The 22,926-nt window shown below is 45.6% G+C and overlaps 1 protein-coding gene across 2 annotated transcripts in view; it reads right to left on the minus strand.

Annotated features, from left to right (window-relative positions):
* Window positions 1-361: 361 nt before the first annotated feature.
* nhej1 (non-homologous end joining factor 1) overlaps window positions 362-22,926 on the minus strand; it is a 63,339-nt gene continuing 40,774 nt past the window's right edge. For both annotated transcript variants that reach the window (XM_031893506.1, XM_031893507.1), the window contains exons 6-8: window positions 4,845-4,953; window positions 3,528-3,643; window positions 362-665 (exon numbers count right to left, since the gene is read on the minus strand). In XM_031893506.1, coding sequence (XP_031749366.1) covers window positions 573-665; window positions 3,528-3,643; window positions 4,845-4,953 — 318 coding nt within the window. In that variant the 3' untranslated portion in view covers window positions 362-572. The remainder of the gene's footprint in view (window positions 666-3,527; window positions 3,644-4,844; window positions 4,954-22,926) is intronic.

Consider the following 22,926-nt stretch of genomic DNA (forward strand, 5'->3'; position numbering starts at 1 on the left):
TGCTTCAAAGTTCAGTGTAATTATCCATGCTACTCCTGTCACCTCTACGGCTAATATCATCCATTATAATATACTTGCTCGCCTCTATAGGCCCTCTATAGCTTTCCTACGGGCAGCTGCTTTATACTGAATATTCAGGCCTTGGTCTAAACCAAAGAGGTAGGCTTTGCTCTGAATTCAGCTGCCAAGCAGTATGGCTTTCAGTTGCCCCAGGACCATGCAGCTCGATTCTTCCTTTAGCCAATATCCATCACTCAGTGTTATCTTTATATACATTAAGATTGAGGGGGAATTCAACCCAAAACGTTTTCAGCAGAATAAAAGAAAATGTAATTCTAAGCAAAGGATATTACCCAGACAGTGTGTAGCAACAATAATACAAAAATAATTTATTATCATGATAAATGTGCATTATATAAGAGATTAAAACATATACCCTGTCTAATCACAGGCACGCACACCCATAATTAGTGCAGTAGCCCCCATATGTATTTGTATAGGTGCCTGGAGAGTGAAAAGATGGAGCAGACAGGTGGCATCATGGGAAAAAGTCTGACCAGGGGGCCCCAAGATCATGTAAACAGTCCCTTTGCCTTCTTCTTTTTGGGTTTGGAGGCTGCAGTTGGAGGCCGATGGGTCAGGCAGGGAAGAGAAGATTGAGGCACCTGTAGGTTAAAGATATATTTCCAATTATAAGTAGGCCAAGGAATTGCTTCTGATTGGATGCCAGATACCTCTTATCATTCCCTGTCCCCTTCCCAATAATTGATTGTTACAGGAACTATCATAGCAATGAGATAGCCTCAGACTAATGGGATGGATATTACATCTGCTTCCCCTGTAGGATTTATTGGATATTTCATTTATTATATATATCAATTTATTTCTGCTGCAAATAACATAACCAATCAATATATATTGGTAAAACAGATCAACCTCTAGAAATTGTAAGGAGGCCCTAAAATGAACTGGCTGTGGGGACCAGTAACATCTAGTTGCCCCAGTGTGGGGTAGGGCTGGTGCAGTTCTGGGACAACCCTTGATCTGCCAATTGTGCCCGTTCCCAGGCCGAGCGGCTGCGGGTTTTTCCGGCTTCCCTCTCATCCTGTCTTTCTCCTGAGCGCGGTGACCTGACGAGGGCGGAGGCGGTCACAGGACAGTAGTGGGCAAGGGATCAAAGAACCATTTGGGTCGGAGTGTTCCAGGTGTGCTGTGTTGCTGATCGGCAATGCAAACAGCAGACTCCACTCAGGTTAATACCTTTATACGGGCAGCGCCTGTGCCCATACATTCACTATTATTTTGCCCTTCTGTGTGCCAGTCTATCCAGTTTTAGGCTACAACTCCCTCAACTTGCTGAGAGTTGGATGCAGGAACAACCAAATAACCAATAAACCCATGGCAGCGTCCTGTTAAATTCATATTTAGTATTGTTATTTTGAACACCCTTGGCTTAGAGATGTGTGGGCCGACCCAAAACCTGCAGGATCAGGCTGATAAATGACCTGCACATCAGGTCCGGGGTTAAACTTCTCAGGACACATGACTGTATTTGTGCGCTGCGGCTGGGTTGCTTCTTCGTTAGTGGGTGGTGATGATACTGTTAGAGCCCGCCCCTTGTAACGCCCTCTCTGACATCAGCTAAGGGGGAGGAGTCAGGCGGAAAATTGGCTTAAACGGATTCTGTCATGACTTTTATGATATACTTTTCATTTCTAAATTACACTGTTTACATAGCAAATAATTTCCTCTGCCATTTAACCTTTTATTCTTGTACCAACAAATGTATTTGTAGCTGTAATATTGGTGTGTAGGCGCCATCTCAGTGCATTGTGCCTGAGTCTGAGCTTTCAGCCAGCGCTACACATTAGAACTGCTTTCAGCTAACCTATTGTTTCTCCTACTCCCATGTAACTGGAGGAGTCCCAAGCCGGACTTGGATTTCTTACTATTGAGTGCTATTCTGATACCTACTGGGAGCTGCTATCTTGCTCCCTTCCCATTGTTCTGCTGATCGGCTGCTGGGGGTGAGGGGGGGATATCACTCCAACTTGCAGCGCAGCAGTAAAGTGTGCCTGAGTCTGAGCTTTCAGCCAGCGCTACACATTAGAACTGCTTTCAGCTAACCTATTGTTTCTCCTACTCCCATGTAACTGGAGGAGTCCCAAGCCGGACTTGGATTTCTTACTATTGAGTGCTATTCTGATACCTACTGGGAGCTGCTATCTTGCTCCCTTCCCATTGTTCTGCTGATCGGCTGCTGGGGGTGAGGGGGGGGGGATATCACTCCAACTTGCAGCGCAGCAGTAAAGTGTGCCTGAGTCTGAGCTTTCAGAAGGAGCCAGCGCTACACATTAGAACTGCTTTCAGCTAACCTATTGTTTCTCCTACTCCCATGTAACTGGAGGAGTCCCAAGCCGGACTTGGATTTCTTACTATTGAGTGCTATTCTGATACCTACTGGGAGCTGCTATCTTGCTCCCTTCCCATTGTTCTGCTGATTGGCTGCTGGGGGTGAGGGGGGGGGGATATCACTCCAACTTGCAGCGCAGTAGTAAAGTGAGACTGAAGTTTATCAGAGCACAGGTCACATGGCTGTGGCACCCTGGGAAATGAAGAATATGGCTAGCCCCATGGGAAAAACAGATTACAATGCAGGATTCTGCTGGAGAAGCTCTATTAACTGATGGGTTTTGTAACAAACATGTTTTCCCATGACAGCGTTCCTTTAACCTTGGGCCGGGTTGGACTTGGGTTGAGAAGTGGTGGCTTCGGGCGAATGCTGGATAGAAAATTTCTATACTTCTACTACCTTGGGGTCACTGTCACTCTGCCAAGGCAATGGAAGACAGGTGGGTGCCATTGTTTCAAACCTGCTAGTAATCACCTGGACCCTGCCGTTGCATTAGCAGGTCTACTTTGCCTTTAATCCATTAAATGGCATAGATCATACAATCTACAGTACTGACATTGAAGTACCAGTGTGCCAGCACCATAGATTGCAAGTTTCCAGGTTCTATGGAACTCCATGACCTAGTAACGCCTAGTGCCAATAACTGGGGCACGACAGGGCCGCCACCCAAAGGGTTAAGCCTCTCCTTTCAGCAACAGAAAGTATTTATTCTGGGTGCGCAGATTGTTACAAGAAGCAATGTATCGGAGTTTAATGTGCCCGGGGAGATACCAAGCCTCGCTCAAGGTCACAGGAAGCGGCTCGGAGCCCAGGGCCCCCGTGTGAAGTCGCTGGGCGTTTGGTCACATGAAATTCTAAACAGTAAATTAGTGATTGGAAAAACAATGCGAGAAGCTGAACCAGGACCAAGAGGCTTAATGGCAGAATCACAAGCCTCGAAGTGAAAAGCAAAAATTCTGTCATTTATTCTGTGATTGGACTGTGCCAGCCATTGGCTACCTGCGAATGATCAGCTCCTGCTGCCCTACAACTCCCCGCAGCCCTTCAGTTGTTGGGCAGATACATTATTTCCAACACACAGGTATCAACCAGTCATAGCACACACGTAACCCACCTGAGAAGTTTCTGGACCTGCTCCCTCCTGTGTTGGTTCTGTTTTCCCAAATGGAATGTTGGTGTTTTCCCTATTGGATTCAGCCACAGGGGGAAGGTTGTCACTGTCTCCCACGTCTGGAAGAAATGGAACCATTTACTTTATATGTATTTGGTACCTTAGAACTTCAACTACAATGAAATATAATAAGTTACAGTAGGGGGTACAGTATCCCTTATAATACATGAGTGATACTCAGAGTTCCCTGTATAACTCAGCCTGCAGCCTTGTGCCTTTATATGGGCACAGAACCCCTCAGTGACTGCTAATATCCTTATCATTTACAGTAGGGGGTACATTATCCCTTATAATACATGAGTGATACTCAGAGTTCCCTGTATAACTCAGCCTGCAGCCTTGTGCCTTTATATGGGCACAGAACCCCTCAGTGACTGCTAATATCCTTATCATTTACAGTAGGGGGTACATTATCCCTTATAATACATGAGTGATACTCAGAGTTCCCTGTATAACTCAGCCTGCAGCCTTGTGCCTTTATATGGGCACAGAACCCCTCAGTGACTGCTAATATCCTTATCATTTACAGTAGGGGGTACAGTATCCCTTATAATACATGAGTGATACTCAGAGTTCCCTGTATAACTCAGCCTGCAGCCTTGTGCCTTTATATGGGCACAGAACCCCTCAGTGACTGCTAATATCCTTATCATTTACAGTAGGGGGTACAGTATCCCTTATAATACATGAGTGATACTCAGAGTTCCCTGTATAACTCAGCCTGCAGCCTTGTGCCTTTATATGGGCACAGAACCCCTCAGTGACTGCTAATATCCTTATCATTTACAGTAGGGGGTACATTATCCCTTATAATACATGAGTGATACTCAGAGTTCCCTGTATAACTCAGCCTGCAGCCTTGTGCCTTTATATGGGCACAGAACCCCTCAGTGACTGCTAATATCCTTATCATTTACAGTAGGGGGTACATTATCCCTTATAATACATGAGTGATACTCAGAGTTCCCTGTATAACTCAGCCTGCAGCCTTGTGCCTTTATATGGGCACAGAACCCCTCAGTGACTGCTAATATCCTTATCATTTACAGTAGGGGGTACATTATCCCTTATAATACATGAGTGATACTCAGAGTTCCCTGTATAACTCAGCCTGCAGCCTTGTGCCTTTATATGGGCACAGAACCCCTCAGTATCCTTATAATTTACAGTAGGGGGTACATTCTCTCCCATATCATGGAACACGTACTATAAAGCTCAGATTAGTGCTGTTGGCTATGGTACTGTACCTTACGTTCTTACCTTCTCCCTTGGGATTTACCGGTGCCGGTGCCGTAAGAGCGTGGTACAGTCGCTGGAGCTGCTCACTGAATCCGTGGGTCTCCCCAGACTTACTCAGAACCTGGACTTTCTGTGAAACAGAAACCAAAGGGACACATTAGACAATACTGAGGTGATGAATCCAGGGACAATGGCATATTATTAAACTGGGGGCTGTAAGTAACAATATGTTTAAATCATACTCTCAGAACCAAAGGGCTTGTGGCCCTTCAACTGTTACTGAACTACAAATCCCAACAGCCTCAGCTGCCAGTGACATATTCACATATTTGCAGTAGGACTGCTCCCATTAGATCCTACATGGGTGTTAACAAGGTGCTCTACCAGAAACCCCATAGAGGGCACATTGCCTGCAACCGCAAATCTCCTTTATTGGGTGCTGGCACCACACAATACATTCCTTTTGTTGAGTTCCTTTGTTTTACGAAGCTGGCGCTGACCCAGGCCGGGTCCGACTCCGATACAATGTATCCCGATCCCATCACTATGTGTCCAAGCTGAGATTCCTGAAATCCTGACATCACTGTGATTTTTACTAGGGGTAAAGAACAAATTGGAGGCAGCGTAAGAGCTGGCCTTTATAAAGTGTCAGGAACAGCAAATACGCCGAGCGCTTGTCTTTATAGGGGGCCGAGCCTGCGCCAACGCCAGCGACTCGCACACACACGAGCAGGACCCCTATAGTAGCAACAGCTGCACTAAGGATTATGGGAAATTGGGGTACACCTGCTCTGATATAACAGGCCAATAAGAGAAGAGCCAAGGTCTTTGTTACTCCTGTTAAGCACATTTTTATTTTTCTTGGCTCCCGGGGACGATTCCTGGTAATAAAAATACATACGGAGCCAGAAACAACAACAAAACTTATATTAACATCTCAGTCATCTGTATCCAGCACATACAGATACTGTATATAGTCTCATATTGGGTATTTATCCCCCAGTATCATCCTACATCAGATCCCTTATACTGGGTCATTATAATTCTAGAGCATTCTGTCACAGTGGCACAGATCCTATCTGATCCCCCCATTGTAAGCAGCAGTCCTGCCCTGCTTTATGGCTGAGATTCTAGCTATCTGTATAACAGAGCATTCTGTCACAGTGGCACAGATCCTATCTGATCCCCCCATTGTAAGCAGCAGTCCTGCCCTGCTTTATGGCTGAGATTCTAGCTATCTGTATAACAGAGCATTCTGTCACAGTGGCACAGATCCTATCTGATCCCCCCATTGTAAGCAGCAGTCCTGCCCTGCTTTATGGCTGAGATTCTAGCTATCTGTATAACAGAGCATTCTGTCACAGTGGCACAGATCCTATCTGATCCCCCCCATTGTAAGCAGCAGTCCTGCCCTGCTTTATGGCTGAGATTCTAGCTATCTGTGGCTCCCTAGATTCTCACTAGTCACTTTCTAGACGCAGCTTCTCCCTTTGATCTCTCCCAAGGTGCAGTTGCAGCTGGGATTTCCTTTGTTATGGAATGTCAAGTGCAGGCCTTGATCTGCTTCCCTGATTTACTACCCAGGCACATTGCCCACCCAGTTGTGTAGGTGCCAGGGCAAAACATAGGCAGAATGTTGAGTATATAGAACCCTGCCTGGTGGCCAAGGCCTCCTTATTCCAAGCCGCTCTCACTATTCCCCCAAGCAGAATCCTACTGAACATGTGATAAGGTACCTCAAGGTATAAACACTGACCCCATACTGCACCCTGAATGTCATTAAGGCACCCCCCATCCACTGCTCTGAGTACCCTAGGGGTGCAATAAGGCTATGGGCAAGATTATCATTATCATTTCTCTACAGATTTCTATCAACATTTTTGAGAAAGCCCGTAATATAGGTTTTTCATTCATGTGTCCATATGTTAATCAGACTTACTGCCTGTAGGGGGAACCCATAATACTCCAACACTGGGGGTGTTATAAACTAGCTTTGTATTTATGTGATATCTGTACAACATACACACAGTAATGATAATTAGTTTTGTCTGGTCGCTGAAGGATCAGATATTTGGACAATTTGGCTAGCTGTACGGTGACCAATATCCCCTGCCCTATTCATCCCCTCAGTTGGTTACTAGGGCAAATGACCCTAACAAGCAGATAGTTTCAATTCTAGACCAAATCAAATTGCAAAGTGTCTTTTATATACCACTGTCTACATACAAAAAGGTTTTAAATGGGTTGTTAAAGTTAATGTAAAATAGTGCTATACTGAGGAAATTTGCAATTGCTCATCATTTTTTTATTATGAGTAGCTTTTTTACTTATTTTGCTTTTTGCTGCTCAGCTCTCCAGTTTGGAATTTCATCAGTTATCTGGTTGCTAGGGTCCAATTTACCTTAGTAACCTGGAAGCAGTTTGAGAGAGTGACTAATATATGAATATATGAATAGGAGAGGGGGCTGAACAGAAAGATAAGTACAGCTATAGGATCCCTTATTCAAAACCCGTTATCCAGAAAGTTCCAAATTACGGAAATACCATCTCCCATAGACTCTATTTTAAAGAAATGATTCTAATTTTTAGAAATGATTTTCTTTTTCTCTGTAGCATTTAAACAGTACCTGTACTTGATCCCAACTAAGATATAATTACCCCTTATTGGGGGCAGAACAGCCCTATTGGGTTTATTTAATGGTTAAATGATTCCCTTTTCTCTGTAATAATAAAACAGTACCTGTACTTGATCCCAACTAAGATATAATTACCCCTTATTGGGGCAGAACAGCCCTATTGGGATTATTTAATGGTTAAATGATTCCCTTTTCTCTGTAATAATAAAACAGTACCTGTACTTGATCCCAACTAAGATATAATTACCCCTTATTGGGGCAGAACAGCCCTATTGGGTTTATTTAATGGTTAAATGATTCCCTTTTCTCTGTAATAATAAAACAGTACCTGTACTTGATCCCAACTAAGATATAATTACCCCTTATTGGGGCAGAACAGTCCTATTGGGTTTATTTAATGGTTAAATGATTCCCTTTTCTCTGTAATAATAAAACAGTACCTGTACTTGATCCCAACTAAGATATAATTACCCCTTATTGGGGCAGAACAGCCCTATTGGGTTTATTTAATGGTTAAATGATTCCCTTTTCTCTGTAATAATAAAACAGTACCTGTACTTGATCCCAACTAAGATATAATTACCCCTTATTGGGGGCAGAACAGCCCTATTGGGTTTATTTCATGGTTAAATGATTCCTTTTTTTCTGTAATAATAAAACAGTACCTGTACTTGATCCCAACTAAGATATAATTACCCCTTATTGGGGCAGAACAGCCCTATTGGGTTTATTTCATGGTTAAATGATTCCTTTTTTTCTGTAATAATAAAACAGTACCTGTACTTGATCCCAACTAAGATATAATTACTCCTTATTGGGGCAGAACAGTCCTATTGGGTTTATTTAATGGTTAAATGATTCCTTTTTTTCTGTAATAATAAAACAGTACCTGTACTTGATCCCAACTAAGATATAATTACCCCTTATTGGGGCAGAACAGCCCTATTGGGTTTATTTCATGGTTAAATGATTCCCTTTTCTCTGTAATAATAAAACAGTACCTGTACTTGATCCCAACTAAGATATAATTACCCCTTATTGGGGGCAGAACAGCCCTATTGGGTTTATTTAATGGTTAAATGATTCCCTTTTCTCTGTAATAATAAAACAGTACCTGTACTTGATCCCAACTAAGATATAATTACCCCTTATTGGGGGCAGAACAGCCCTATTGGGTTTATTTCATGGTTAAATGATTCCCTTTTCTCTGTAATAATAAAACAGAAGAAGGCAACTAATTCAAAAACTATAAAGAAGACCAACTGAAACGTTGCTATCTTTGGTCTCACCTAGTTGGGGTGGAAGCTAAAAGGTATGCGGTGATCTTTAGCACCCACTGCAGTCATGTGTTTTCCCATCTGACCGGTGACCTAGTTCAGGGCTAACCCCGCTCACAAATATATAACAGTGCGCCGGTAATGCCCCCAGAGGTTAACAGACCCCCGGCTATTAAGTGAGTGGCACTGTGCGGGGCCGGCTTGGGTTAGAGCCGCCGTGTGTGACAGCGATTGTTCTACCCCGCACTCGTGCCCCTATTTAGGCAGAGCTCAGACAAAGGCTGTTGTTCCTTGAGGCTCCTCCTGAAAGATTACATATTAATTCCTGCAAGGGTACGAGCTACTCAGACGGCCAAGAATGCGGGGAGTGCTAAGTGGACTTTAATCTGGCCCTGCCGTTCCTTTTCGCTGCTGGGGAAGCCTATAAAATTTCCACGTGCCCGTGGCTTCCATTAAACGTTGGCACCGGTGGCCGTTGCTATGTGCTGTATCGATAGAAACGGGTTCCGATGTATTGATTTAGTGCGGAAGAAATGTTACGGCTGTTTATTCTCTTCTTCCCAACTCAGGGGGTGGTTGCACAAGGTGTGGCTGCTATGGCTGAATTTGCTTTGAAGGGGCCGCAGTGATAGGGTGCTGGGAGTAGTCACCCCCGGGGGACCTGTCACCCACACATAAAAAGCAGAAAATAAACATTCTTTTTTTATAATTAAATCATCCATTCCCGTTATAAATGTATTTAAAAATCTGAGCTGTCAATCATATATTGCCAGCTCTGATTTTTCAATTACAATTACTTTCATTTTCCAATCAGCACTTCCTAGATATCACCCAGATGGCAAATGTATACAATTTTGGGATAAAACACAGTTTGCCTTAATAACAGTATACGAAGGCATAGAGGCGGGGCATGCAATATATGATTGACAGCTCTGATTTTTCAATTACAATCACTTTCATTTTCCATTCAGCACTTCCTAGATATCACCCAGATGGCAAATGTATACGATTTTGGGATAAAACACAGTTTGCCTTAATAACACTATACGAAGGCATAGAGGCGGGGCATGCAATATATGATTGACAGCTCTGATTTTTCAATTACAATTACTTTCATTTTCCAATCAGCACTTCCTAGATATCACCCAGATGGCAAATGTATACAATTTTGGGATAAAACACAGTTTGCCTTAATAACACTATACGAAGGCATAGAGGCGGGGCATGCATTATATGATTGACAGCTCTGATTTTTCAATTACAATTACTTTCATTTTCCAATCAGCACTTCCTAGATATTACCCAGATGGCAAATGTATACAATTTTGGGATAAAACACAGTTTGCCTTAATAACACTATACGAAGGCATAGAGGCGGGGCATGCAATATATGATTGACAGCTCAGATTTTTCAATTACAATTACTTTCATTTTCCATTCAGCACTTCCTAGATATCACCCAGATGGCAAATGTATACAATTTTGGGATAAAACACAGTTTGCCTTAATAACAGCATACAAAGGCATAGAGGCGGGGCATGCAATATATGATTGACAGCTCCGATGTTTCAATTACAATTACTTTCATTTTCCATTCAGCACTTCCTAGATATCACCCAGATGGCAAATGTATACGATTTTGGGATAAAACACAGTTTGCCTTAATAACAGCATACGAAGGCATAGAGGCGGGGCATGCAATATATGATTGACAGCTCCGATTTTTCAATTACAATTACTTTCATTTTCCATTCAGCACTTCCTAGATATCACCCAGATGGCAAATGTATACAATTTTGGGATAAAACACAGTTTGCCTTAATAACAGCATGCGAAGGCATAGAGGCGGGGCATGCAATATATGATTGACAGCTCTGATTTTTCAATTACAATTACTTTCATTTTCCATTCAGCACTTCCTAGATATCACCCAGATGGCAAATGTATACAATTTTGGGATAAAACACAGTTTGCCTTAATAACAGCATACAAAGGCATAGAGGCGGGGCATGCAATCTATGATTGACAGCTCAGATTTTTCAATTACAATCACTTTCATTTTCCATTCAGCACTTCCTAGATATCACCCAGATGGCAAATGTATACGATTTTGGGATAAAACACAGTTTGCCTTAATAACAGCATACGAAGGCATAGAGGCGGGGCATGCAATATATGATTGACAGCTCCGATTTTTCAATTACAATTACTTTCATTTTCCATTCAGCACTTCCTAGATATCACCCAGATGGCAAATGTATACAATTTTGGGATAAAACACAGTTTGCCTTAATAACAGCATGCGAAGGCATAGAGGCGGGGCATGCAATATATGATTGACAGCTCTGATTTTTCAATTACAATTACTTTCATTTTCCATTCAGCACTTCCTAGATATCACCCAGATGGCAAATGTATACAATTTTGGGATAAAACACAGTTTGCCTTAATAACAGCATACAAAGGCATAGAGGCGGGGCATGCAATCTATGATTGACAGCTCAGATTTTTCAATTACAATCACTTTCATTTTCCATTCAGCACTTCCTAGATATCACCCAGATGGCAAATGTATACGATTTTGGGATAAAACACAGTTTGCCTTAATAACAGCATACGAAGGCCTAGAGGCGGGGCATGCAATATATGATTGACAGCTCAGATTTTTCAATTACAAAATGATGATTACAAAATGGCAGCTGCCTTCTGGCTGTGGCTGTTAATTCCAAAACTGAAGGAAAAACAAATTCAATCATTTCTATAGTGTAAGTAAAGTTTATTTTGTTCAATTAACATGATACTAAAGGATTTGGCATTATTTCTTAGGGTGACAGGTCCCCCTTAAGGGGAAAAGAGCTGAACCACAGTGGATTGGTGCTGGTCTGGACTGGGATTTAAATGGACCAATAAATAGTGACTGTCTATGGCATCTTACAGAAGCCCCTATTGCCTAATATTGCCAGTCTGGGTCTGATTGGTGGAAAGGCCATGTATTGATAAAAAAAAAGGATAATTGGGGGTAGGGCATCACAAAAGTAGCATTAAAGGGTAAATCTGCCTATGGTTACTGCCCACAAAGGGTACTGTGGCCCTATTGCAGCTCTAGAAGGCTTGCAATGGGTGCTGCTAGGGGTTGGCATGGCAGAATGAAGGTCGTCACTAAAACACAGGAAACCACAAAGATGGATTAGGGACAAATGACGGAAAATGGTTGTATGCAGGGTGGGATCATTAGTTAATTAAAGGGTAAGTCTACCTGGCATGATAGCAGGGTAAACTTTGCTTGGACCCATTAGAAACTGGGACTTGGCAAACTCAATCTAATTCCCATTACTCGGGTGCTTTGGGTTTCCTCTTATGCCCACGATGGTGCAGGTCCAGTGACCCAAAGTAGCACTAAGCCCCCAGGGGCCACACACCTTGGCCTAGATTGGCTTTAATGCTCCCCGCTGTCCATTGATTTGGACCAACCCCACCATTTGGGGACTGTTGTAGCACCAACTCACACAGCAAATTGTTAAGAGCATAACAATGTGTGGCCCTTTGGAGTAATAAGGGGCCACTTGTGGGGCCCTGGGGATCTTAATAATAATAATTTGCGTTGGGTCGGATTAGGATTAGAATCAGGGTATGAGACATGCAGCACCCAATATTCTCATAATTCCCCTGTGAATAAGATCCCTGTTCCAGGAATGGTCCTGTGAGGCAAGAGCACCCCCTGCTGGTCCCTCCATATAAGCACAATCTCCATCTTCTCCTCCTTGTAAGGGGGCTGTTCATATAGAGAACACCTTTACATGGCTAGTAATGCTGATATTAGACTGGCCCTATACTCTGTGACCTGTAAAACTCCTGTGCCCCCTGGGTTTTATGGTATCTCTCTGTACAGGCTATGGGCAAACTTAGGGGGCTGTTCCTGCAGAATTGTGCTTAGTACAGGGGAATCCCTATGTGCCATAGTTTTATGGTATCTCTCTGTACAGGCTATGAGCAAACTTAGGGGGCTGTTCCTGCTGAATTGTGCTTAGTACAGGGGAATCCCTATGCTGCCATAGTTTTATGGTATCTCTCTGTACAGGCTATGAGCAAACTTAGGGGGCTGTTCCTGCTGAATTGTGCTTAGTACAGGGGAATCCCTATGTGCCATAGTTTTATGGTATCTCTCTGTACAGGCTATGAGCAAACTTAGGGGGCTGTTCCTGCTGAATTGTGCTTAGTACAGGGGAATCCCTATGTGCCATAGTTTTATGGTATCTCTCTGTACAGGCTATGAGCAAATGGATCTATTGAAATAAATGGGAGAAAGAGCAGTGCAGAGGACCAGACACTGTATATTATATTTCTAGGTCTGTATGTTCTGTGTATCCCTCGGCGGTGCCGGTATCGGGTATAATACTAAGGCTGCTCTCTCTCAGGTTGTTGGCTATTTGCTGAAATGCCCAATGAGGCGGTTGGAGGAGACACAAGAGATGCTTTGGAAGAGGCGGCAGTGAGCGAGCCAAGCGTTGGCACAGATGCCAGCCCGACTGTGTGCGAGTGGAAGAGCTGAGCTGCCAATGACCCAACCAACACATTCGGCCGGATCTAAAAATGGCCTAAAATTTATATTTATCCAAAACAAAACAAAAACAATCAGATTAAGGATATGAGGCTGCCCGGTGCCCTAACGCTCTGATCCGCCTCGGGGCTGCGGTAGCCTCGGACTGGCACAGGCCTTTAGATCACAGTCCAGCTGGACTGAACACACTGCCGACTGGGTTCAGATATTCAGTTTACGGGATTTTGTTCATGCCCAGTGTGTGACCCGCCGGCTCTAGTCCTACTACAACTCTCAGCAATCAAGGTTATGACTTGAGTCTGTGTGTGCTTGTGGGCCAAACCCTTCCCACCAAGGCCTGAGTTATGTCAGTAAACATGATAAAACCGTATGATGAGGGTCAGTGTAAAAATAGATTTCTTGCAGTTGGATTACTCATATTTATGAACAAGCAGTATGGCAACTCAGCCCTGATAACCATTTCCCATTCCTATTTGGCCAGCTGGGAGTTACGTGCCCAATGGGTGAGTCACCATGATAGGAACGAGCACCCATCCCTTCACCAAAGAGAAGGCCGAGACTCAGACGGAAATTCAGAAATCTCAGTGCCCTGTAACAATGGGCAGAGACGAAAAACATTTATTGGACTCCCCTCCCCAGATAATGTCATTGCTAAGGAACTTGGTAATCTCCCATTATAGATATAGGCTATCAATAACCTGTAAATGTATCCTTATATACAGTGCCCAGTGATATGTCAGTTATAACCAGTGCTCAGTCACATAGCTCATTTATACAGGTGTCCTTTCAAATGTCACCTTGGAATAATATAATATCCTTATCATTTACAGTAGGGGGTACATTATCCCTTATAATACATGAGTGATACTCAGAGTTCCCTGTATAACTCAGCCTGCAGCCTTGTGCCTTTATATGGGCACAGAACCCCTCAGTGACTGCTAATATCCTTATCATTTACAGTAGGGGGTACATTATCCCTTATAATACATGAGTGATACTCAGAGTTCCCTCAGACTGGGGCTGTGGGATAGCAGGTATTGTAGGGAGAGATGGTGCCTATAGTAGCAGTGGGGGGATAATAGCCTCTGGGAAGGGACTGGGGCTGTGGGATAGCAGGTATAGTAGGGAGAGATGGTGCCTATAGTAGCAGTAGGGAGATAATAGCCTCTGGGAAGGGACTGGGGCTGTGGGATAGCAGGTATAGTAGGGAGAGATGGTGCCTATAGTAGCAGTGGGGGGATAATAGCCTCTGGGAAGGGACTGGGGCTGTGGGATAGCAGGTATAGTAGGGAGAGATGGTGCCTATAGTAGCAGTGGGGGGATAATAGCCTCTGGGAAGGGACTGGGGCTGTGGGATAGCAGGTATAGTAGGGAGAGATGGTGCCTATAGTAGCAGTGGGGGATAATAGCCTCTGGGAAGGGACTGGGGCTGTGGGATAGCAGGTATAGTAGGGAGAGATGGTGCCTATAGTAGCAGTGGGGGGATAATAGCCTCTGGGAAGGGACTGGGGCTGTGGGATAGCAGGTATAGTAGGGAGAGATGGTGCCTATAGTAGCAGTGGGGGGATAATAGCCTCTGGGAAGGGAATGGGGCTGTGGGATAGCAGGTATAGTAGGGAGAGATGGTGCCTATAGTAGCAGTGGGGGGATAATAGCCTCTGGGAAGGGACTGGGGCTGTGGGATAATAGGTATAGTAGGGAGAGATGGTGCCTATAGTAGCAGTGGGGGATAATAGCCTCTGGGAAGGGACTGGGGCTGTGGGATAGCAGGTATAGTAGGGAGAGATGGTGCCTATAGTAGCAGTGGGGGGGATAATAGCCTCTGGGAAGGGACTGGGGCTGTGGGATAGCAGGTATAGTAGGGAGAGATGGTGCCTATAGTAGCAGTGGGGGGATAATAGCCTCTGGGAAGGGACTGGGGCTGCGGGATAGCAGGTATAGTAGAGAGTATAGTAAGGGTTGATGGTGCCTAAAAAAAATCAACAAAACAAGTAATGTGGATTTTAGAGGGGGCAGAGCATACAGAGCAGAACCAGATTCCACCATTATTCTCTTATAAAGAGTTACCAAGTCACTTCACTGGATTTTACTTGAACCCCCAAGGAACCCCCCCAAATGGCCCCACGACCTGCATCACAAACTAGCCTTTCTTTCGGCAGGGTGTCGTTCCTGGCGTACAGCAATAAAGCCAGCGGCGATGAAGGAATCTTTCAGTAGCTACATGTTTATCTTCCTTGTGGGAGTGCCCACGTTAGGCCGTGCCTGGCACGAGACCATATAATGCCATATGCAAAGTGTACAAATTAGAAGGATGTTGTGCCAAGGGGCTCCGACACTGACAGATTTGGCCAGCGTTTCCTCGCGAGCCCCTTGGCCTCGAAGGAACAGGAAGTCAGCGACATTGCTGGCATCGCCCACTATTGGAAGAAAATTGATTAAGGACCGGGCCCATACATTTCCCATATTGCGTGCCCTGATACCGTCTCCAAGTCCAGCAGAACCTCCTCTCGGCATTGGCTTTTTAAGGATATAAGGGAAAATGTCCATGGAAAGTAATTATTATATTACAGGTATGGCATCCCTTATCCGGAAACCCGTTATCCAGAAAGCTTCGAATTACGGAAAGGCCATCTCCCATAGACTCCATTATAAGCAAATAATTGTAATTTTTAAAAATGATTTCCTTTTTATCTGTAATAATAAAACAGTACCTGTACTTGATCCCAACTAAGATATCATTACCCCTTATTGGGGGCAGAACAGTCCTATTGGGTTTATTTCATGGTTAAATGATTCCCTTTTCTCTGTAATAATAAAACAGTACCTGTACTTGATCCCAACTAAGATATAATTACCCCTTATTGGGGCAGAACAGCCCTATTGGGTTTATTTAATGGTTAAATGATTCCCTTTTCTCTGTAATAATAAAAAAGTACCTATACTTGATCCCAACTAAGATATAATTACCCCTTATTGGGGGCAGAACAGCCCTATTGGGTTTATTTCATGGTTAAATGATTCCCTTTTCTCTGTAATAATAAAACAGTACCTGTACTTGATCCCAACTAAGATATAATTACCCCTTATTGGGGGCAGAACAGCCCTATTGGGTTTATTTAATGGTTAAATGATTCCCTTTTCTCTGTAATAATAAAACAGTACCTGTACTTGATCCCAACTAAGATATAATTACCCCTTATTGGGGCAGAACAGCCCTATTGGGTTTATTTAATGGTTAAATGATTCTCTTTTCTCTGTAATAATAAAAAAGTACCTGTACTTGATCCCAACTAAGATATAATTACCCCTTATTGGGGGCAGAACAGCCCTATTGGGTTTATTTAATGGTTAAATGATTCCCTTTTCTCTGTAATAATAAAACAGTACCTGTACTTGATCCCAACTAAGATATAATTACCCCTTATTGGGGGCAGAACAGCCCTATTGGGTTTATTTAATGGTTAAATGATTCCCTTTTCTCTGTAATAATAAAACAGTACCTGTACTTGATCCCAACTAAGATATAATTACCCCTTATTGGGGGCAGAACAGCCCTATTGGGTTTATTTCATGGTTAAATGATTCCCTTTTCTCTGTAATAATAAAACAGTACCTGTACTTGATCCCAACTATTCCTAGAGAGACATCCAAGCAATATGGCAGCCCAAGTAGGATTCTGTAAGTGGGTTTATAGCCTTGGCTATCAGGCCCAGACTGGCAATCTGTAGGTTCAGGCAAATGCCAGAGGGGCTGCTGTAAGATGCCACAGACAGCCGTGATGTAAAATTCGACCCGCACCTGATCCTAACCTGCCCACTCTGAGCAAATCCCGACCCGGCTAGTCCAATCTATTTATGGACCCGCGCCCGACCCACCCACAGATGTCTTCATGGAGGGTCGGCGCCTATAAATAAGGAGCGGAACCGGGAAGCCGGCAGTGTAAGAGCGCGGGTAGAGACCAAGCAAAAGAGCTCGACCCAAAAATGTTGTGCAGAGGTCGGCGCGACCCATGGGTTCCGTGGGTATCAGGCCGACCTCATAGGTTGCCAGCTCTGGGGGCTGTTTGGCCCTCTGTGTACATGGAATGCCAGGGCCTATTCTGAGTCCCAGTCCGGACCTGTTGGCTATCATAGAACTTTCTGGTGACATCCGGGCGCAGTTGGCCGGGCCCTGTGCATCTGACAAGCAAGGTGAAACTCGTCAGGGCTGCTGGATAAACAGTAACAGGAGCCATTCTAGGCATGGAGGCCCAGGCAGCAGCGCTGCCAGCAATCAGAAGCTGGTAAATAGGTCAGCGGCGCGGCAGGAGAAAGAGCGCCCCTCTCTCTAGAGTGCACAAACCCCACATCACAACAGAGGGATTGAAAGTCCTCACCTTAAAATATGCCGCTTCCTGAATTCCGGAGAAATGTACATTTCTGTCTCCAGGTCTCGGTACTGACTGTGGCTTAGTAGAATTTGGAGCCATTCCCGTTGGTCAGGAATGACATGAAACATCTGGGGCCTAAGCTGAAAGGAGACGGCCAAGGCACAAGCCAAAGGCACCGCTGAGAGGCATCGACGGAAGGCGCTTTAGTGTGTGCCTGGCCATACGTGTGTCACAGGTACTATCAATCATTCCTAGCCTTGCCCAAACGGCTCTAAGCATGGAGAACCAAGGGAACCCCCCCCATTAATTATAAGGGATCCCCTCTTAAAAGCTGAAATGAAAGAAAGGATGACGTGTTTGTTGAGCCCTTTCTTATAAATGGAGTAAAGGAAGGTTCTCCTCCGGGTCTGTTCCTGCAAGATTGGTTTGGGAGTCAGAACCAGCAGTGCAGAATAGAAAATAAAAAGCTTTTAATACCAATTACTTTTACAAATAACTTTAAACGCCAGACAGAATGAGGAATACGATCATGTTGGGAAGTCGCTAAGAATGACAGTTTCTTTCATTATACAATTGATTCCCCAAAACAGACCTTGTACAACCTCCCTCTGCCTGTAGCTACTGCCCTGCATGGCCTTCAGGCCCGGACTGGCAATCTGTGGGGTCTGGCAAATGCCAGAGGGGCTGCTGTAAGGTGCCACAGACAGTCACTATTTATTGGGCTGGGGGGGGCTGTTTGTGCCTCTGGGTACTGGGAATGCCAGGGGGGCTGTAAGGTGCCACAGTCACTCACTATTTATTGGGCTGGGGGGACTGTTTGTGCCTCTGGGTACTGGGAATGCCAGGGGGGCTGTAAGGTGCCACAGACACTCACTATTTATTGGGCTGGGGGGGGCTGTTTGTGCCTCTGGGTACTGGGAATGCCAGGGGGGCTGTAAGGTGCCACAGACAGTCACTATTTATTGGGCTGGGGGGGGGGCTGTTTGTGCCTCTGGGTACTGGGAATGCCAGGGGGGCTGTAAGGTGCCACAGACAGTCACTATTTATTGGGCTGGGGGGGGCTGTTTGTGCCTCTGGGTACTGGGAATGCCAGGGGGGCTGTAAGGTGCCACAGACAGTCACTATTTATTGGGCTGGGGGGGGCTGTTTGTGCCTCTGGGTACTGGGAATGCCAGGGGGCTGTAAGGTGCCACAGACAGTCACTATTTATTGGGCTGGGGGGGGGGCTGTTTGTGCCTCTGGGTACTGGGAATGCCAGGGGGCTGTAAGGTGCCACAGACAGTCACTATTTATTGGGCTGGGGGGGCTGTTTGTACCTCTGGGTACTGGGAATGCCAGGGGGGCTGTAAGGTGCCACAGACAGTCACTATTTATTGGGCTGGGGGGGCTGTTTGTGCCTCTGGGTACTGGGAATGCCAGGGGGGCTGTAAGGTGCCACAGACAGTCACTATTTATTGGGCTGGGGGGGGGCTGTTTGTGCCTCTGGGTACTGGGAATGCCAGGGGGGCTGTAAGGTGCCACAGACAGTCACTATTTATTGGGCTGGTGGGGGCTGTTTGGGCCTCTGGGTACTGGGAATGCCAGGGGGGCAGTAAGGTGCCACAGACAGTCACTATTTATTGGGCTGGTGGGGGCTGTTTGGGCCACTGTGTACTTGGAATCCCAGTCCTCGCCTGGCAGTCTCCCCCCTACTTGCCCCCAATAAAGACCTCTGTAACATTTAGCTGCCACAAGTGAACCTCTAGTGTAATGGAGTCCCTGAAAACTGCAGCTGGTCTCTATTTGTAATTCTTTGTGTTTTGGGGAAAATATGACTTCTTCTACAGCACTCCAGTTTACAACTTACACTGCCATCTGGTTGCTAGCACTCAACTTACCCTAGCAACCAGCCTACATACTGGAATAAAATAGGAGAAGGTATGAACAGAGGGATAAGTGATAAAAGGAACAGGAGTCCAGGCTCTGACTCTGAAAAAAAGAGAGCCCCTTAAAGTTGTAGCCCTGGTGGGTTCTAGACTCCCCAGTGTCTCATATAGAGAGGGTTGGACTGGGGTATCCTGGGCCCCCACCACAGTCTAAGGTCAACCCCCCCACTGCGTACCACACTTCTTCCTTGTGGCCACGATGGAAAAAAATGCACCGGTACCCGCAGTTGGCAGATGGAGCGGACTGGGTCAGCGGGGATCTGTTTTTATCCCCCGGTGCCCCTCTGGCCCAGTCCGACCCTGTTTATGAACCGTAGAGGCTTATGGCAATTCTTCTTCTACAAAAATCATAACCCCCAGCATTATAAATGTCAGGCTTGAAAGGTAAATAGTAAATGACTTCTTAATATACTGCTGCACTGCATCCTGGCGGATGTAGGGTTAAAGGTCTGTATAAATATATATATATATATATATATATATATATATATATATATATATATATACGGCCAGTTCGCCGTGCCACTCTGGCTTGGAATAGCCAGATAGAAATGCTGAATGACATCTTGTTATTTTATGGACACAAAGTCATCTGTGGGTTTGTCGGGCCCGATGATGGGGTCTCAATGCGAGACTGGCCCCCGACTTCCTACAGTCCCGCTCTGGCTGCTGCCGGGGACAGGGGCCCTGCCGTTTTTATTGAGAAACCTGACTCTCAGCCTCGGAGTCCGCAGGGACCAACCATCGAAATCCGGCTCAGAGCAGGCCCTGTGTTCGAAGGGAGACTTTGCACTTTTTTTTTTTTCCGTCTTTTAAAACTAAAAATACCCACGCACGCACAAACAGAAAAACAAACATAATAAAAGGTGAGACACTCCCCTGTATTCATGCAAAAATAACTCTGGTTTGCACAGAAGTGAAGGCTTCTGTCTGTCGGCCCATCCAGACCCCTTATTACCCTCAGCCCAGAGAGCAGAAACACCTCCGGCTGCTGCGAGGGGACACATAAAGTAGCCACGGAGGGGTGTGGGGGGCGCCGGCCCAGGCAAAGCCAGACTCCAGCCACTTGGGGAAGTGAAAAACGGGGGCAAGCGGCAATTTGCATTCCTAGTGGCAAAATCCGGCTGGGTAAACAGCATCCTGGAAAGATCCCGTTCTTGTCGGGGTCAGGGGGTCGGCTAATAAATTGGCACAATAAATAGTGAAGGGTTCAGGGTGTAGCAGAAAGGGGGGGATTAGGCTTTGAAGTATTATTGCCTCTTGTCACTTGTTGTGCAGTAGCCAGGGTGGGGATGTTTGGACTGGAAAGTGGCCAAATCCTGATCCTGATTACAGGGAAGAAAGGGTGTAGGGAGCCCTGGCCTAAGCCACAGCAATGGCGCTGTTAGCCAGAGTATGTCCCTTAATAGGGAAAGTGATGGGGAAAGATAAAACAATACCAATTATTCTACGGTTTAACCAGGACAGGAAATGAAATGGAAATGCAGCCTGTACTAGCACCCCACAAACTAACTTGGCGATCTCTAGTCTGTGCTGCTAAACTTAGGCATGGGAGAATTCTGTGATCATCAACCTGCTAAGCATTCACTCTCATACTGTTGGGATTGAGTCTATAGTGGGGATAATAGCCTCTGGGAAGGGACTGGGGCTGTGGGATAGCAGGTATAGTAGGGAGAGATGGTGCCTATAGTAGCAGTGGGGGGATAATAGCCTCTGGGAAGGGACTGGGGCTGTGGGATAGCAGGTATAGTAGGGAGAGATGGTGCCTATAGTAGCAGTGGGGGGATAATAGCCTCTGGGAAGGGACTGGGGCTGTGGGATAGCAGGTATAGTAGGGAGAGATGGTGCCTATAGTAGCAGTGGGGGGATAATAGCCTCTGGGAAGGGACTGTGGCTGTGGGATAGCAGGTATAGTAGGGAGAGATGGTGCCTATAGTAGCAGTGGGGGGATAATAGCCTCTGGGAAGGGACTGGGGCTGTGGGATAGCAGGTATAGTAGGGAGAGATGGTGCCTATAGTAGCAGTGGGGGGATAATAGCCTCTGGGAAGGGACTGGGGCTGTGGGATAGCAGGTATAGTAGGGAGAGATGGTGCCTATAGTAGCAGTGGGGGGATAATAGCCTCTGGGAAGGGACTGGGGCTGTGGGATAGCAGGTATAGTAGGGAGAGATGGTGCCTATAGTAGCAGTGGGGGGATAATAGCCTCTGGGAAGGGACTGGGGCTGTGGGATAGCAGGTATAGTAGGGAGAGATGGTGCCTATAGTAGCAGTGGGGGGATAATAGCCTCTGGGAAGGGACTGGGGCTGTGGGATAGCAGGTATAGTAGGGAAAGATGATGGTGCCTATAGTAGCAGTGGGGGGATAATAGCCTCTGGGAAGGGACTGGGGCTGTGGGATAGCAGGTATAGTAGGGAGAGATGGTGCCTATAGTAGCAGTGGGGGGATAATAGCCTCTGGGAAGGGACTGGGGCTGTGGGATAGCAGGTATAGTAGGGAGAGATGGTGCCTATAGTAGCAGTGGGGGGATAATAGCCTCTGGGAAGGGACTGGGGCTGTGGGATAGCAGGTATAGTAGGGAGAGATGGTGCCTATAGTAGCAGTGGGGGGATAATAGCCTCTGGGAAGGGACTGGGGCTGTGGGATTGCAGGTACAGGTATGGGATCCCTTATCCGGAAACCCATTATCCAGAAAGCTCCGAATTACGGAAAGCCTATCTCCCATAGACTCCATTTTAATCAAATAATTCAGAATTTTAAAACTGATTTCCTTTTTCTCTGTAATAATAAAACAGTACCATGTAATTGATCCCAACTAAGATATAAATAATCCTTATTGAGTGCAAAACAATCCTATTGGTTTAATTAATGGTCTATTGATTTTTTTAGTAGATTTAAGGTATGGAGATCCAAATTACGGAAAGACCCCTTATCCGGAATACCCTTGGTCCCGAGCATTCTGGATAACGGGTCCTATACCTGTATAGTAGGGAGAGATGGTGCCTATAGTAGCAGTGGGGGGATAATAGCCTCTGGGAAGGGACTGGGGCTGTGGGATAGCAGGTATAGTAGGGAGAGATAGTGCCTATAGTAGCAGTGGGGGGATAATAGCCTCTGGGAAGGGACTGGGGCTGTGGGATAGCAGGTATAGTAGGGAGAGATGGTGCCTATAGTAGCAGTGGGGGGATAATAGCCTCTGGGAAGGGACTGGGGCTGTGGGATAGCAGGTATAGTAGGGAGAGATGGTGCCTATAGTAGCAGTGGGGGGATAATAGCCTCTGGGAAGGGACTGGGGCTGTGGGATAGCAGGTATAGTAGGGAGAGATGGTGCCTATAGTAG

This window comes from Xenopus tropicalis, chromosome 9 (genome assembly GCF_000004195.4).
Source record: "Xenopus tropicalis strain Nigerian chromosome 9, UCB_Xtro_10.0, whole genome shotgun sequence".
NCBI classification, from domain to species: Eukaryota; Metazoa; Chordata; class Amphibia; order Anura; family Pipidae; genus Xenopus; species Xenopus tropicalis.